This window comes from Salmo trutta, chromosome 31 (assembly GCF_901001165.1).
Source record: "Salmo trutta chromosome 31, fSalTru1.1, whole genome shotgun sequence".
NCBI classification, from domain to species: Eukaryota; Metazoa; Chordata; class Actinopteri; order Salmoniformes; family Salmonidae; genus Salmo; species Salmo trutta.
The window spans coordinates 23,290,856-23,307,321 of NC_042987.1; the positions used below are offsets into that span (position 1 = coordinate 23,290,856).

At 39.8% G+C, this 16,466-nt stretch overlaps 1 protein-coding gene across 9 annotated transcripts in view; it reads right to left on the bottom strand.

The window, feature by feature from the left end:
- astn1 (astrotactin 1) overlaps positions 1-16,466 on the bottom strand; it is a 266,863-nt gene that overhangs the window by 188,046 nt on the left and 62,351 nt on the right. For 3 of the 9 annotated variants that reach the window (XM_029725713.1, XM_029725714.1, XM_029725711.1), the window contains exons 5-7: positions 12,404-12,553; positions 8,022-8,171; positions 6,946-7,113 (exon numbers count right to left, since the gene is read on the bottom strand). In XM_029725713.1, coding sequence (XP_029581573.1) covers positions 6,946-7,113; positions 8,022-8,171; positions 12,404-12,553 — 468 coding nt within the window. The remainder of the gene's footprint in view (positions 1-6,945; positions 7,114-8,021; positions 8,172-12,403; positions 12,554-16,466) is intronic. The other 6 variants (XM_029725716.1, XM_029725715.1, XM_029725719.1 and 3 more) reach the window with 4 other exon arrangements.

The window sequence follows — 16,466 nt, forward strand, 5'->3', positions numbered from 1 at the left end:
CTTAGCTCTTTAGTATCACATGCAAATACACTGACTGTACAAAACAGTAAGAAAACCTTCCATAACATTGAGTTGCAATCCCCCTTTTGCCCTCAAAACATCCTCATTTCGTCGGGTCACGGACATGGTGTCTAAAGCGTTCCACAGGGATGCTGGCCCATGTTGACTCCAAAGCTTCCCACAGTTGTGTCAAGTTGGCTGGATGGCCTTCGGGTGGTGGACCATTCTTGATACACACAGGAAACTGTTGAGCGTCAAAATCCCAGAAGCATTGCAGTTCTTGACACAAACCGGAGCACCTGGCACCTATTACCATATCCCGTTCAAAGGCACTTAAATCTTTTGTCTTGCCCATTCACTCTCTGAATGGCACACATACACAATCCATGTATCAATTGTCTCAAGGCTTAAAAATCTTTTTTTAACATGTCTCCTCCCCTTCATCTACACTGATTGAAGTGGATTCAGCAAGTGACATCAATAAGGGATCATAGCTTTCACCTGGATTCACCAGGTCAGCCTATGTCATGGAAAGAGCAGGTGTCCTTAATGTTTTGTACACTCAGTGTATGTAAAATATTATTTTATTTGTTTATTCTTAAGTCGTTACAGGTTCAATGTTCATTCAGGTAAAACAAAAAGCTAAAAAAAGATGATCAATCATTTCAATAAATCATGTGCAAGCTTAACCTTAACCTGGAAATACAACAGAACACATGAACAGGCATGACATTTACTCTCACGGGTGTACAAAAATAAGCATCTGAAAGCCACGCTTCTAATCTTCTGATAGGCTGCCAGGTTAGAGAGGTTAGATTTTGTAAATTGTCCCAATACATTCATATTTAAAATGCCCCTGTTATTTTTCAGTGCCACCTTGCATGAGTAAAGAAAATTATGCTACATGTACTGAATAACTTACACTATATATTCAAAAGTATCTGGACAGCCCTTCAAATTAGTGGATTTGGCTATTTCAGCCACACCCGTTGTTGACAGGTGTATAAAATTGAGCACACAACCATGCAATCGCCATAGACAAACATTTGCAGTAGAAAGGCCTTACTGAAGAATTCAGTATATTCCTGCCCTTCTGGAGCTGCCCCGGTCAACTGCAAGTGCTGTTATTGTGAAGTGGAAATGTCTAGAAGCAACAACGGCTCAGCCGCAAAGTGGTAGGCCTCGGTTGCAACACTCACAGACTTTTGGTCATGTGGTGTATCTATGACGTTTATCCATTATCCCGTCAAATTTTATCAAATTAAAATGTTCAGGTCTGGGGAACATATGTAAACCAGATATAACACAAGTCTGTTTATATGTAATAAATGTCCCATATCTTTCAAGGGAAGCAAAATTTGGCAGTAGACAAGCCATAAACAACAGCCTACAGCACCTTCAGCACTCCCCTCACACAGAAGTATGTTTAAAATTCACAAACTTTTTTAATGTTTGCAGAACCACAGTTATTGTCATAACCCATCCCTGTTTTCATCAGTATCTTCTCTCTGAGAAGGATTGGATTGAGCCCATCTTGTAGCTAGCTAGTATCTAGAACCCTGCAAGAGGGGGATGCAGTATTGGGGGTTACATTAAGAATGCATCATATGAAAAATACAATGCAATTATTGAGGCATTGCATCAGGCCACTTATTCTATATTTAATTTTAATGAGAGGGGCTGAAATTACATATTCAATTTCAAGGAATCCAGGCAGTGTGTATCCCAGTGGTCCAACTTTTGATTCATTTAGGTCTGGCAATTCACACAGTACACCAGAGACACCAGTCCGTCTTGAATTATGGATGCAAACATGGAGCGAACTCCTTCTCCCAAAAGTCATTAACATGGGATATGCATTCAATACTGATCAGTAGCATGGTGCACACTTTCTATACTATACTGATCATTTGAGGGATTCAATGACATTCTGCCAGTATTCTGTGTATTGATACACAGAATGCCAAAATAAAGATACTTTTTTCATGTATACAACAAAGGTGAATAACAAAACATTTGAAGACAAATGTAAATTACAACTTTATTTTGTTTGTAAATATGAGAGGCTGTACTTTATGTTGATATCAGTTTCCCCTCATTCCCCTCAGTCTGTTTTAATGTAAAAATATATATAGATGTATATACTTTTTTATTTAACCTTTATATAACTAGGCAAGTCAATTAAGAACAAATTCGTATTTACAATGATGGCCTTTATAGTGTTACTATATAGCAGGCTTCATTGGTGAAAACCAACCCAGTATAATGAAATATCTAGCAGAAAAGCATCAACAACACCTGGCAGTATTAATGAATATAAATTAAAGAATATACAGTTGAAGTCGGAAGTTTACATACACCTTAGCCAATTACATTTAAACTCAGTTTTTCACAATTCCCTGTCTTAGGTCAGATAGGATCACCACTTTATTTTAATTATGTGAAATGTCAGAATAATAGTAAAGACAATGATTTATTTCAGCTTTTATTTCTTTCATCACATTCCCAGTGGGTCAGAAGTTTACATACACTCAATTAGTATTTGGTAGCATTGCCTTTAAATTGTATAACTTGGGTCAAACGTTTCGGGTAGCCTACCACAAGCTTCCCACAATAAGTTGGGTGAATTTTAACCCATTCCTCCTGACAGAGCTGGTGTAACTGAGTCAGGTTTGTAGGCCTCCTTGCTTGAACACGCTTTTTCAGTTCTGAACCACACATTTTCTATAGGATGAGGTCAGGGCTTTGTGATGGCCACTCCAATACCATGACTTTGTTGTCCTTAAGCCATTTTGCCACAACTTCGGAAGTATGCTTGGGGTCATTGTCCATTTGGAAGACCCATTTGCGACCAAGCTTTAACTTCCTGACTGATGTCTTGAGATGTTGCTTCAATATATCCACATAATTTTCCATCCTCATGATGCCATCTATTTTGTGAAGTGCACCACACCCTCCTGCAGCAAAGCAGCCCCACAACATGATGCTGCCACCGCCGCGCTATATGGTTGGGATGGTGTTCTTCGGCTTGCAAGCCTCCCTCTTTTTATTCCAAACATAACGATAGTCATTATGGCCTACCAGTTATAGTTGTCTTTCATCAGACCAGAGGACATTTCTCCAAAAAGTACGATCTTAGTCCCCATGTGCAGTTGCAAACCGTAGTCTGTCTTTTTTATGACGGTTTTGGAGCAGTGGCTTCTTCCTTGCTGAGCGGCCTTTCAGGTTATGTCGATATAGGACTCATTTTACTGTGGATATAGATACTTTTGCACCTGTTTCCGTCAGCATCTTCACAAGGTCCTTTGCTGTTGTTCTGGGATTGATTTGCACTTTTTGCACCAAAGTACATTCATCTCTAGGAGACAGAACGCGTCTCCTTCATGAGCGGTATGACGGCTGCGTGGTCCCATGGTGTTTATACTTGCGTACTATTGTTTGTACAGATGAACGTGGTACCTTCAGGCATTTGGAAATTGCTCCCAAGGATGAACCAGACTTGTGGAGGTCTACAATTTTTTTCCGAGGTCTTGGCTGATTTGTTTTGATTTTCCCATGATGTCAAGCAAAGAGGCACTGAGTTTGAAGTCAGGCCTTGAAATACATCCACAGGTACACCTCCAATTGGCTCAAATTATGTCAATTAGCCTATCAGAAGCTTCTAAAGCCATGACATCATTTTCTGGAATTTTCCAAGCTGTTTAAAGGCACAGTCAACTTAGTGTATGTAAACTTCTGACCCACTGGAATTGTGATACAGTGAATTATAAGTGAAATAATCTGTCTGTAAACAATTGTTGGAAAATTTAATTGTGTCATGCACAAAGTAGATGTCCTAACCGACTTGCCAAAACTATAGTTTGTTAGCAAGAAATTTGTGGAGTGGTTGAAAAATGAGTTTTCATGACTCCAACCTAAGTGTATGTAAACCTCCGGCTTCAACTGTATATATATACAGTGCATTCGGAAAGTATTCAGACCCCTTGACTTTTCCAAATTTTTTTAGGTTAGTCTTATTCTAAAATTGATTAATCATTTTTTTCCCCTCATCAATCTACATACAATACCCCATAATGACAAAGCAAAAGAAGGTTTAGACATTTTTTGCTAGTTTATTCAAAATACAAACTGAAATAGAACATTTACATAAGTATTAAGACCCTTTACTCAGTACTTTGTTGAAGCACCTTTGGCAGCATATTGGTTAAGACACTAAGCTTGGCACACCTGTATTTGGGGAGCTTCTCCCATTCTTCTCTGCAGAATCTCTCAAGCTCTATCAGGTTGGATGGGGAGCGTTGCTGCACAGCTATTTTCAGGTCTCTTCAGAGATGTCCGGGCTCTGGCTGGGCCACTCAAGGACATTCAGAGACTTGTCCCGAAGCAACTCCTGCATTGTCTAGTCTGTGTGCTTAGCGTCGTTGTCCTGTTGGAAGGTGAACCTTCACCCCAGTCTGAGGTCCTGAGCGCTCTGGAGCAGGTTTTCATCAAGGATCTCTCTGCACAGATTGACCATCGGGTTCTTTGTCACCTCCCTGACCAAGGCCCTTCTCCCCCGATTGCTCAGTTTGGCCCGGGTGGCCAGCTCTATGAAGAGAACTGTGTTCTTGGGGACCTTCAATGCTGCAGACAATTTTGGTACTCTTCCCCAGGTCTGTGCCTCGACACAATCCAGTCTTGCAGCTCTACGGACAATTTCTTCAACCTCATGGTTTGGTTTTTGCTCTGAAATGCACTGTCAACTTTGGGACCTTATATAGACAGGTGTGTGCCTTTCCAAATCATGTCCAATCAATTGAATTTATGACAGGTGGAATCCAATCAAGTTGCAGAAACATCTCAAGGATGATCAATGGAAACAGGATGCACCTGAGTTCAATTTCGAGTCTCATAGCAAAGGGCCTGAATACTTATGTAAATAAGGTATTTCTGTTTTTTAATTTGCTAACATTGTCATTATTGGTTATTGTGTGTAGATTGATGAGGAAAACATTTAATTTAATTCATTTTAGAATAAGGCTGTAACATTACAAAATGTGGAAAAAGTCAAGGGGTTTGAATACTTTCCGAATGCACTGTATTTATATATATTGTCTAAATGTCTATATCGATCCATGTTACAGTTAATACTGTATGTTGGACAGGGGAATTTAAAGGTAGTTTAACAATTATGGTCTCCACTTGTAGGTATAGTATCATACAGGTTACTGCCAAAATAATGGAAACACTTGAGTAAATGAGGGATACAAAGTATATTGAAAGCAGGTGCTTCCAGAAAGGTGTGTTTTCTGAGTTACTGTAATTAAGAAATTGACATCTCATCATGTTTAGGGTACTGTATATAGCTGCCATGGCTATGCCACCATCCACAAGGCACGAGTGGTCACTGAATGGTTTGATGATTATGAAAACAATGTAAACCATATAGCATGGCTCTCTCAGTCACCAGATCTCAACCCAATTGAACACTTATGGGAGATTCTGAAACGGTGTTTTCCACCACTGTCACGTCCTGACCAGTTTAGGTATTATTTGTATTGTAGTTTGGTCAGGACGTGGCAGAGAGTATTTGTTTTGGTTGGTTCGGGGTGGTTGGTTGTGTTTAGGGTGTGTGATTTATTAGTTCTGGGTGTTGGGTATGTTCTAGGTTGTATTTTCTACGTTCTGTTTAGTTTTTCTATGTTTAGGTTTGGGTGTGGACTCTCAATTGGAGGCAGGTGTTTCAATTTTCCTCTGATTGAGAGTCCTATATATAGGTATGTGTTTGGGGTTGTTAATTGTGGGTAGTTGTATTTCGCACTGCTGTTATTATTGTAGCCTGTGAAACTGCCGTTCTTTGTTTTCTCGTGTTTTTCGTGTTCACTAATTATTATTAAATATTATGTTGAACATGCAACCCGCTGCGCCTTGGTCATCTCTACACAATGACACCCGTGACAACCACCATCAACAAAACACCAAAAGATGGAATTTATTGTGGAAGAATGGTGTCACATCCCTCCAATGGAGTTCCAGACACTTGTAGAATCTATGACAAGGTGCATTGAAGCTGTTCTGGCGGCTCGTGGTGGCCCAACGCCCTATTAAGATGCTTTATGTTGGTGTTTCCTTTATTTTGGCAGTTATCTGTACTTGCTCAAATAATTGTCCAATGTCTATCATTATTATCTTGTGTATCTATAACTTCAGTTTGAGATTTTTAAAAAGAGTATGTGAACTCAATTCTTGAACATAATTGCAAGCTAATTCAAAAGACAGAGAATCGCTTTTCAATCTCATCTCTCGTACCCAGCTGTGTTTGAAAAGAGCTCATTTTACTGTGACTGGCTTTAGATGTAGCTTAATTAAAGTATGACTGTGTCAACACAAACTAGCTGGTGTGGGTGGGGAGGGACAAACTGTTTTGCTGGCGAAGCAGAGCTCTATTGTCAACAACTGGCTGTGGGAGGAAGGTTATTGTTCGGAATAATTATAAAACGGTGCATGCTCATCAAAATGGTAACAGTTGACAAGTGATGCTGAATCATTTTAATAAACTAATCAATGGACATTCAACCCAATTGAGGATCAAGATACTGGTTCTTACAGTATGGCTATACTGTATCAAGGCTTTGCTGCAAAAAGCTTTTACTTTCTTTCTATTTAGCTAGCCGCTCTGTCACTCACCTGTGATACAACAAGAAATACATTATTCCATTCTGTGTTGCATCTTTCTTGTTTTCTGTACATTCATATACATTTTAGGGCCACTTGGTAACAAGTGTTTGAATTAATGCATTAAGTGCTATCCTCTGTGGATGCAATGCACATCTTATTGTATTACCCCCCCACAATTTTTTTTTATTCAATTAAATTCAATGTTGAAGTTCAGTGAATGCACACAGATACAATATAATTGGTTCCCAGAGTTAGAGTGTGAGAATTGGTGATTATGCAGTATAGTACCTGTCTCTGGATCACACTGGTGTTCACAGGGGTCCAGAATGCGGCGGCCACACAGCTCATTGATCCAAGGCCCGCTGGCATTCTGCTGGTAGTATAGTAACACCTGGGCCGGGTTAAGCCAGTCAGACGCATCCAGTTGACTGCCCTGCAGCAAAATGAACCTGGACCCTGAGGACAAGGGAAGGGTTGTTGGTTGTTAGAAAACATACTGTTTAAGTACCTACCTAGTTAGTTTAAAGGTTCAGTACATCAGTAGTTCTATTAACTTTTCTCTTCAACAGTCCATAGAGTACAGACTGTTATTACAAGGCAAAAAAAGAATACATTTTCTGAATATTATTTTACCCCAGATTAAAAAAGGCAAATAGATGGATAGGACACAATGTTCTGGCAACTAATTTCAATATTTTTGAAGGTGCATATTATACACGGCTGTGGCATAAATATAAGGTTCTCACAGGCAAAAACATGGATTGTTATCAACTTAACCATAACATTACATTAAGTCAAATACGATTGTGTAGACATTTATGGACACGTTCTAAATCGATCTGAGTCCCTGCGATTCAAAAGGAAAATTCACAATATTTAATCTCTTTTCAAAGTTGCTTCCCATGGATGTCTTCTGGAATGATAATTCCACCTGGAGTATCCATAGAATACAGTGGCGGGTATGAATCAAATTAAAGCACGGAATGGCAAGTCACACTCCAAAATATATCTGCACTGCCAGCTCCCATGATGGAGGAAAAAATGCCAATGAACCAAGAGTGAATAGTTGGCCTGCAGTGTTATTCTGCAGGTGCTAGCTACCCTGAAATTCATTAGCGAGCCAGCCCAAGCACAGAGAAAGTAGAGAGAGAAAGAGTGATGATACAGTGGGTGGTCACCACAACCTGGCCTGATTGTGCTTTGATGCTTTGAGGGCACATCTGTTGTGGTCTCGCATGGGAAGAGAGAGAGGTGGAATCAGCCTAGTGACATTTCCTCATTTCCGTTTGTCTGGGAGTGCGTTAGCTGGGAGGCATACAGTTATACCCCTGTGGTTTTCAGGAGGGCAGGTGCCCGCCCCTTACCGTCTGCGATGAGGTGCTCGGGCACATGGAGGATGACCCTGACGTTGAGGCCACAGGAGAGGTGTGAGGAGTACACCAGGCCGATCACACAGCTGACAACGCTGATCAAAGTCAGGTTGGTCTTATTGATGGGGCTTCGTGGGGAACCTGCTGGCAAAGAGAAGGACACAGACAACAAAGAGGAAGCACGTGAAGCTGTGACCACACTGTGGCTATGCACCCAACGGCTCACTATTCCCTTTATAGTGTACTATTTTTGACAAGGGCTCATGGGGCGCTTGTCAGAAGTAGTGCACTATAAAGGTAATGTAGTGCCATAATAGGGAGTGGGGATGCACCCTTCATTCCCTCCAGCACCTCCACCAAGGGAGTCGCTTACAAACAAGTCATCACTGGGCTGGGCTTACTGCCCATGAAAGGGACCTCTGTATAAAACCGGTAGCTTTGGGAGATTTGGCTTGCCAAGTCTCGCTGGTGCGGTGATAAGAGTGTACCTTTGAAGGGTGCCCCCAGCCACCAGCCACCATTATGTGCTGAAGGAAAAAAAAGAAAAGAGCCCAAATGAGAGCATTTCAGAGGTTGCGTTCTTTTCCTTTCCTGCCAACTGCTTGGGTGCAGCCCCACCAGAGTTCATCATTCATTCCTTTCAATGAAGAGTGGGAAGTCTCCTACCTATAGCATGCACAAACACAAACACACACATGCGGACACACCCCAACCCACAACAATTTGGCCTCAAATATAGGAAGCCAATAACAGCCTCCAGCTCTGCTAGAAGTGATTCTTTATCCCTATCCAATGTTACTCGGTTACTGTCCTTTTAGCATTCGTAAAATAATTCAGGATATATCTTAAGGCAATCCTTAAAAACCAAATACTACAGAGTAATACCAAGACTTGTAAAACAAATTCAACCACATATTACAAGGAAACAATCTCATAATGACACAAAGACTCAAACTTGATCCATTCAAATTTTTTATCAAAATAAGGATTGAAAAGCACATCCCATCATTATGACACTCTCTCTGAACATTTTGTTTTTCAAATCTATAGATCGGTGGTCACCAACCTTTTCTGAGTCAAGATCACTTTTTTTGTCAAAATGCAAGCCGAGATCTACTGCTCAGATTTTTTTACAACATGGCTTAAAAAACGTACGCCTATGCAACATTAACCTATTAAAAACAGTACCGTAGCAATGAGGTTTGCACAGTAGGCTATAGGTCCAATGCATTAAGACTGCATATTGGCTATGCTTGAGTTGCCCTGCCAAAGTTGTTCTTCTCAGACCAATTTGAGGTATATAATCACACTGGTAATAGATCATGTGTTGTATTACTTGTGAGGCACAGCTGAGTGAGCATAATAATTTGCTTTCTTTATTTGGCTGGACTGATTGCCTGCATCTGATGGTCAGTCTGAAAGGAGGGAGGGAAGGAGGGAGAGAGTAGCGGTGAGGCTCCCCGTCCCTCCGCTCTCCCTCCCTTTGCTGAGAAAAGGGGACACTGTCTTCCAGCTGATGGCAAAACTCAAGTAGCACTGCATTATTTTTGCCTCATGCACCAATTCATGCTGTTACTCTTATGACCAGAGAAAGTGAAACATTCCTCGATGTTAAAAAAGACGCAAGTCGCTAATAATAACAATGCAAGCTTATCGAAACACTTTGCTATACTCATTCATTGCAGCTGCAGTGCTGGTTGTAGCACGAGTGGAAGTAGGCCTAGGGAGAATGCACATTTTATGGCTCATAAAAGGGTTGAACAAAGTGTTGACAGTGCTGAACAACAACTTAAACATGAACTTACTCGTAAAAACAGCAACTATTTGCTGTATTCATTGAGTCTCTCTCTTGTCATGGTTTTAAAAGTTTTGAAATCTCACAAATTGAACTTCGCTTTGTGCTCGAGGCTTAAGGCTCGAAGAAACTGTGCAGACACGGCGATCTGAGCTATCTAATTGGCCAGCGGTAAGCCTATAGGTGCACTTGATTTGTTTGACCGGTTGGTGACCACTGCTACAGATGGTATTGCGTTTCGGTAATATCATTTCAGGTATCCAGATAAAAACACACTAACCCAAAAAAAACAATGTACGGTCTGATCAAATCAACATTTATTTTGATCAGTTTCGCTGTTCAAGTAATGTGCGAGGGAATGTGCAGAAACGCACCTTCTATTCTTAACCTTTTTACTAATTAAAGGTGTTGGTTACTTGCTGTGTTTGTGACACCTGTGCAGATAACAAAAGCTTAATTGGTTGGAGGTGCTGTTGTGGATGTTGAGGCAGGGATGCTATGTTTGGTCGTTCAGATGCTTGTAGGCTGACAGCTCAGTGTTAGGGGCATTTGGTTCCCCCACATCATTACTGTACATCACAGCACCAAGGATTTATAGCATGCTCACAAACATACTGTTGCCCCCATGCTGTACTTACAGTCACACAACAACCAGCCAATCGCTTCCTTTACGTCAAACATTACAACGCTAGACACGCTACTCTCTTTAGTTAGGCACATGGCAGAACCTTACACATACTCACATGGGTTAGAACACAACACATTGTTTACAACAACCATGATTACTAGCAAAGAGAGAATGTTTGAATGCATGTCTATTAGTGATGCGCGGGTTGACTCATAACCCACAGTCACCGCGGTTATATCTGCTGGGCAGACGGGTTTTGGGTCATTAAATATTGTGTGGTTCAAGGGCGGTTGGGTGGCGGGTGGGTTGAATAAAGAGAAAACAATACCTTTGAAAATCTATAAATATATAATTATAGTGCAATTTATATCTATAGGCTACATTTAGGTTTTTCTTAAATTATTTTAATCTATCTGGGATTAGTGTATAAGCCTAAGCTTTAGGGCACAAAATAGCCTACACGTCAATCGCCAAATGCTTTTGGGAATAGGCAGAAAATGTTAACATCAATCCACGGAGGCAAAAAGGACAACGTCTGAGTTTATTTAATTCAATATGAGAAAAGCTGTGAAAGGAGAGTTGAAAATAAAGAGAAGGGAGGGACAGAAAAATAATGTTTGGGAAAGATTTGGTGGAGTGATAAAAGAGGATGATAGCAGTGCTGGCTATGTTATGTGTGGTAATTGTGAAGCGCTATAGGCCTACAAATTCTACAGTCACAAGACGGGGACTTCAAATAAGCCTATGGCACATCAAGGGAACTGTAGCCTAATGGTCAAATGGGTTAAATGGAAACTGAAATCTGGACATTGACTATAGGTCTATAACCTCTCCCTTAGTCTTAATATTAACTCCAGCAGAATTGAGCAATTCTTGCAGTTAAAGGATACACCAAATGCAGGCAACATTTTCACTCGGGAACAGGAGTGGAGAAATATGATTTCTTTCTTTCAGCATCTTGCGAGAATGCGAATGCTCGATTAGATGCCATCTGTAGAGGTGCTATCTTTATCAGCATCATAAAAGCTCATAGTATTTTAACCATATAGAATATGCATCCAAGCCGAACTGAAATATTATCAGAAACATGTTGGGTTGTTTTTACAGCTTTCTATTTCCTTACAACTGGTCAAACTGATATCATTTGCACAGAAAATCGTTCCTGTTTTGGAGTTATTACATTTTCTCCCATCCCTAAACGTATTTTCTCCACAAAAGAAGATGACATAGAACTTTACCGATGTCAACTAGATTGAAGCATTCATTCTATCAATTTATGACATTATTCTGGTAAGCAAGGGTTCACTTAGTCTCCTAGGGCAAAATACATTGAGTGTACAGAACAATAAGGACACCTGCTTTTTCCAAGACATAGACTGGCCAGGTGACTCCAGGTGAAAGTTATGATCAGCATCCCTGTGGCTGTTCTGAGGGCAAAAGGGGGTGGGGGTGCAACTCAATATATTAGGAAGGTGTTCTTAAATGTTTTGTACACTCAGCGTATAATGGCAGAAGAGAAACCACATGTATCTAATTATAGAAAAGTTGACTAACAAATAGCCTACCAAAATGTCAGAAGTTATAAGCAGAAACATATCTAAATCAGGCAAAAAAAGATCCTGAACCCCCTGTCCAAAAAATATTCTGCCATCTTTGACTGTATTATTCTATAGCGCATTTTCTACATTTGCGGGCTAGGGTCGGGTGCGGGCCTCAGATTTTCACTTTATTACATATAGTCGGCGGTTGTGGATGGGTTAATAGCAGGTGGGTGTGGGTGAACAAACAGCTGACCTGCGCACCACTAATGTGAACGTGTACAGTATGTGTCTCAAGCACTGTAAGCACATACATTTGTTGTCCATTCATCTACTCTGATGTATGTATTTTTCATTGTCATCATGCAAGTATGAAATAAGATGATGTATGTACAGTATAATATTCCTTCCTTACCCCCTGAGCCCCACGCGCTGTTGGCGTTACCATTTCTCATACCTCGGCTGCGGCGCCTGCTGCGATTGGGGTCAGTGTAAAAGGTCAGCTGAGGTTCGCTGTCGGCCTCCGTGCCAGAGTCCCCGTCTGGGTTCAAGAAGGTTGAACCCACTGCAGAATTCACAACAAAAAGCTCTCATCACAATAATTTTGTCTTCGCTGTTCTGTTTGTATGGCAATGCATGGGATGTCCATCTACACATGCTGCACTTGATTTTGAGCAATTTATACAGCAAGGTTATTAAAAAAAATGTACATCACCATATTAATTGCCATATGTAATCATTACAGTGAAATGGCAAGTAGAAGAGGAGAGCTATAAACCCCTGAATAGCTGTCCCATGGGAATTACATATTGACCGTTTTCCTCACTTTATCAATGATCCGAGGATCATGTCGACACTTTAAGTGTCAATCGAAAAGAAACATCAACAAATGAGGGAGGAAATTGCTAAAATAATTATAAAAGGTGTGGATTAGATTATTTACCTTGCCTGAAGGTTTAAAATGTGTTGCTGTGTCAAAATGTTGATAGTGAAACTGAGAACTTGATGCATCTGTACTAATAGCCACGTTCCTGTACCACTAAATGTGACCTTTAATTAGTGCTGAGCGATTAGTGCTTTTTGAGGTTGGTTCGGTTCGGTTCGATTTTTAAAAACAAATCACGAGTTTTGATTTTGGTTTCAATATTGTTTTTTAAACATTCCATACATTGTGCATTATGTGGGTTGAATGCTGTAACAACACAGAAAAAAATGTATACAAGTCCCATGATGGTAGTGTCTGCCCATTACTGCTTATCACTTATTAATCATAATTTATTTCTCATCACTTTAATAAAATATTTCAGTTGTTGTGTATATTACATTTGATGACTATCATTTCATTTGATGACTATCGTTTTATTTGATGACTATCATTTCATTCCAAGTCATCTCATCTCTACAGAGCTGCTGCCTATGCTGTCTGTTCTTCAAAGTAAATAAGGCATACTTTTATGACTGCTAAATACCAACTATACATTTTCAGGTAGAGATACGTCACGAACCAACAGCTGCTCTCTATATCACCTCACGATCACGCATTTGTCTCTTCTCAGTAGCAGGTGTAAAAGAAACACAGACCAGACAAGTAGATGCACAATGGATTATGGTCATTGTAGTTAATTACCACATTTTATGTGCTAAACTATGTAGAATATCGGCCTGTTGGCAAACTACACCTCCCTATTACATCGCACAGTTCAGGCTGGATCTGATTAATCTTTAGAGAAATTGTGCGATGTGCGCATTGAGCTCACAGAAAAAATCTGTCAGTCAATTAGTTGTTTAAAAACGGAAAAATAACAGACATTTCGGTTAATCGCTCAGCACTACCTTTAATTAATGTTTCATTAAGAGAGCTGATTGGAGCTGTGAGTTACACAATATATTGTACTGCTTGTTGCAGTGTTAGCCATATTGTACATGCAAAACATAATGGCATGTTTTGGAGTCTGTTAAACAGCAGATTGTTGTTACATTTTGATCATGCTCTGGTACCAATGGAAAATAATAACTGGAACAGTGGGCTAAATTTACTTCAGCTTTTATAAAAAAATGTCTATCTTCAGTATATTCTATACAAAACATACAACTAGCTATACCCTCTCTCAGGCAGTAATGTATAAATGGATTCATGAGGTAGAAGGGTGGAAAGTATTAAGGTAACAACAGCATATATCCAGTCGTATTCTGTCGCAACAAATTAAACCAACATGACTCTAGCGAAGTCCCAAATGGCAACCAGAGTCAAAAAGTAGTGTGCTGTATAGTCAATAGTGTGCCATTTGGGATACACACTCAGTTTACCCTGCCCAGCGCAGCACAGGACAAATATTTTGATTATGTTGCATGAGGAAGAGAGATCCATGATAAGACCGGACTGTGGAGTGAGTATCCTCAGTAGGGGGATAATACAGTTTATGTCAGTCCATATTTTGACTTTAAATCCACTATCCGTTACAGAGATGGATGATGGTCCTGTTCTGGTACAATGCAGGGGACAATAAACTGATAAATGTTGACAGTCATCTCATTGAAGCCATTAGATTAAAAGATTTTGGCTTTGTGAACAAAATATATCTAATTGTTTTGAATAGGCTATACAGGCTACATTGGAATGATTGTGTTTTGGTAGAAACATGAACATTGAAATCTATAATTTAAAGAGGATGTGATATAGCTCCTATTACAAGTTTTAGTGTTCTAGCTATCACAAAGTAAGCTTGAAATACTAGCACCATTTACTTCATTTCGAATTGACAATAGCGTTAAAAATCCAAACCAAGAGATTGCATTTAATTAATACACAAAAGGTTTCTCTAAAAGAAAAGGTGAATAAAAATGTCTCTGGCAAACATACAAATCGGACAAAGTGGAAGCACTGTCTTGAAAAGTACTGTAAAGAAAAAGGTGTTTCATGTAAAAGATGGCATTACTACGGCATTGTTTCAGCAGAATGACATTGACTTGATAACAATATGCAAAGGGAACACACAATTTGAACACACAACTATAAACTACAAAAACAATAGCAACACCATTGAAAAATGATTTAACACACATTTATGCTTTATAACAATTCCTGACAAAACAACATTTAAATAATCATTTTCATCAAGGACAAAAACTACAATTGTGAAGGAAGGTGAAACAAATTTCCAAATGACACTTAGAGGATACAATGTGTTTTTGTCTAGGTTACAAAGAAGGATGAAAGCACCTTCAATTAATTAACGACAAATCACATGCAGCCATTTGAAGAGATTGTATTTGCCTCAACAATTAGGCAAGGGACCAAAGGTCCAAAGCTCTATGGCAACAAATAAAAGATGGGCTCTTTTAAATATTCAACACATAATGTAGCTTAGCACTCAGCATGCACTGCAGGTGCAGCATGCACTGCAGGTGCGAACACGTCTTACAACAAAAGTGATTTTGTTCTGAGCTTTCGGTGGCCGGATCTCAATAAATATAGAGTACTTTTGGCAGCAGCAACAATGATACTGGAATGACAATCGCTCATGAGGAGAGCTGCAAGAACCCACAGGAGTAATACCAAAAGATATCTGACAAAAGACTTGTAATCACAACAACTGTAGAGAGAAGCAAACTAGAGTGACACCAACATATGTAAATAGAGCAGGTGATTGCATGAGAAGTACTGCTGGGACACAGATGAGAATCTTGAACATCTTGAACAGCGTTAACATTAAAAAACTATTGTGACTTCTGACTCCAAATTCAGACAAAGCTTCATCTTTGGCCTTGTTGTTTCAAATATTTGGTGGAACAATTTTATTTCAGTATCCCTATTGTATGCTACAATTAAAACGGTAGACTAACGATGCTTTGAGTCCAACACCGTTAGGAACAACACCAGACTTAAGGGTTCTGTATAAAAAGACAAGGGCTCCTGGAAGCAGACAACAAACACCAAACAGACAACAGCTGTGACAAAGACTCTGCCCTCCCTCCAACCTCGTTGTTTGGCTTGACATACACTTTGAGTAGCACATTTAAAGGAGGCATCAACATTTGAGGCGTAAAAGCTTCCCCCCAGTCCTAAACGCTGTTAAATATCCACTGAGAATAGCAAAAGGACCTTACATGTGTATGTGCATGTGCATATTTTATCACTCGGATTAAAATGCAAGTCCAAACAAAAACAATAGAGCAAACATAAGCAAACATAACCTCGGGCTTAGTCATTCAGATATACTGGCCTGTGTACACTTTGTACATAGAACCACAGAGGATTTTGTTGTGGAGAAAAAAGCTGTCACAAGGGGATCCGCTGTTTCACAGTTTTAAACATCAACAGCAGATAAACCGATAGTTACAGTTTTCCTTCATTGTGCTTTGTCCTCTAATGTACCAAATCAACAAATTGAACTAAATTAATATGAAAAATGTGCTTTAATTCTGAAGGTAGCAATCTCTTTCAGAGTGGGCCGTAGGGCTGTCAGAGATTCCTTTCA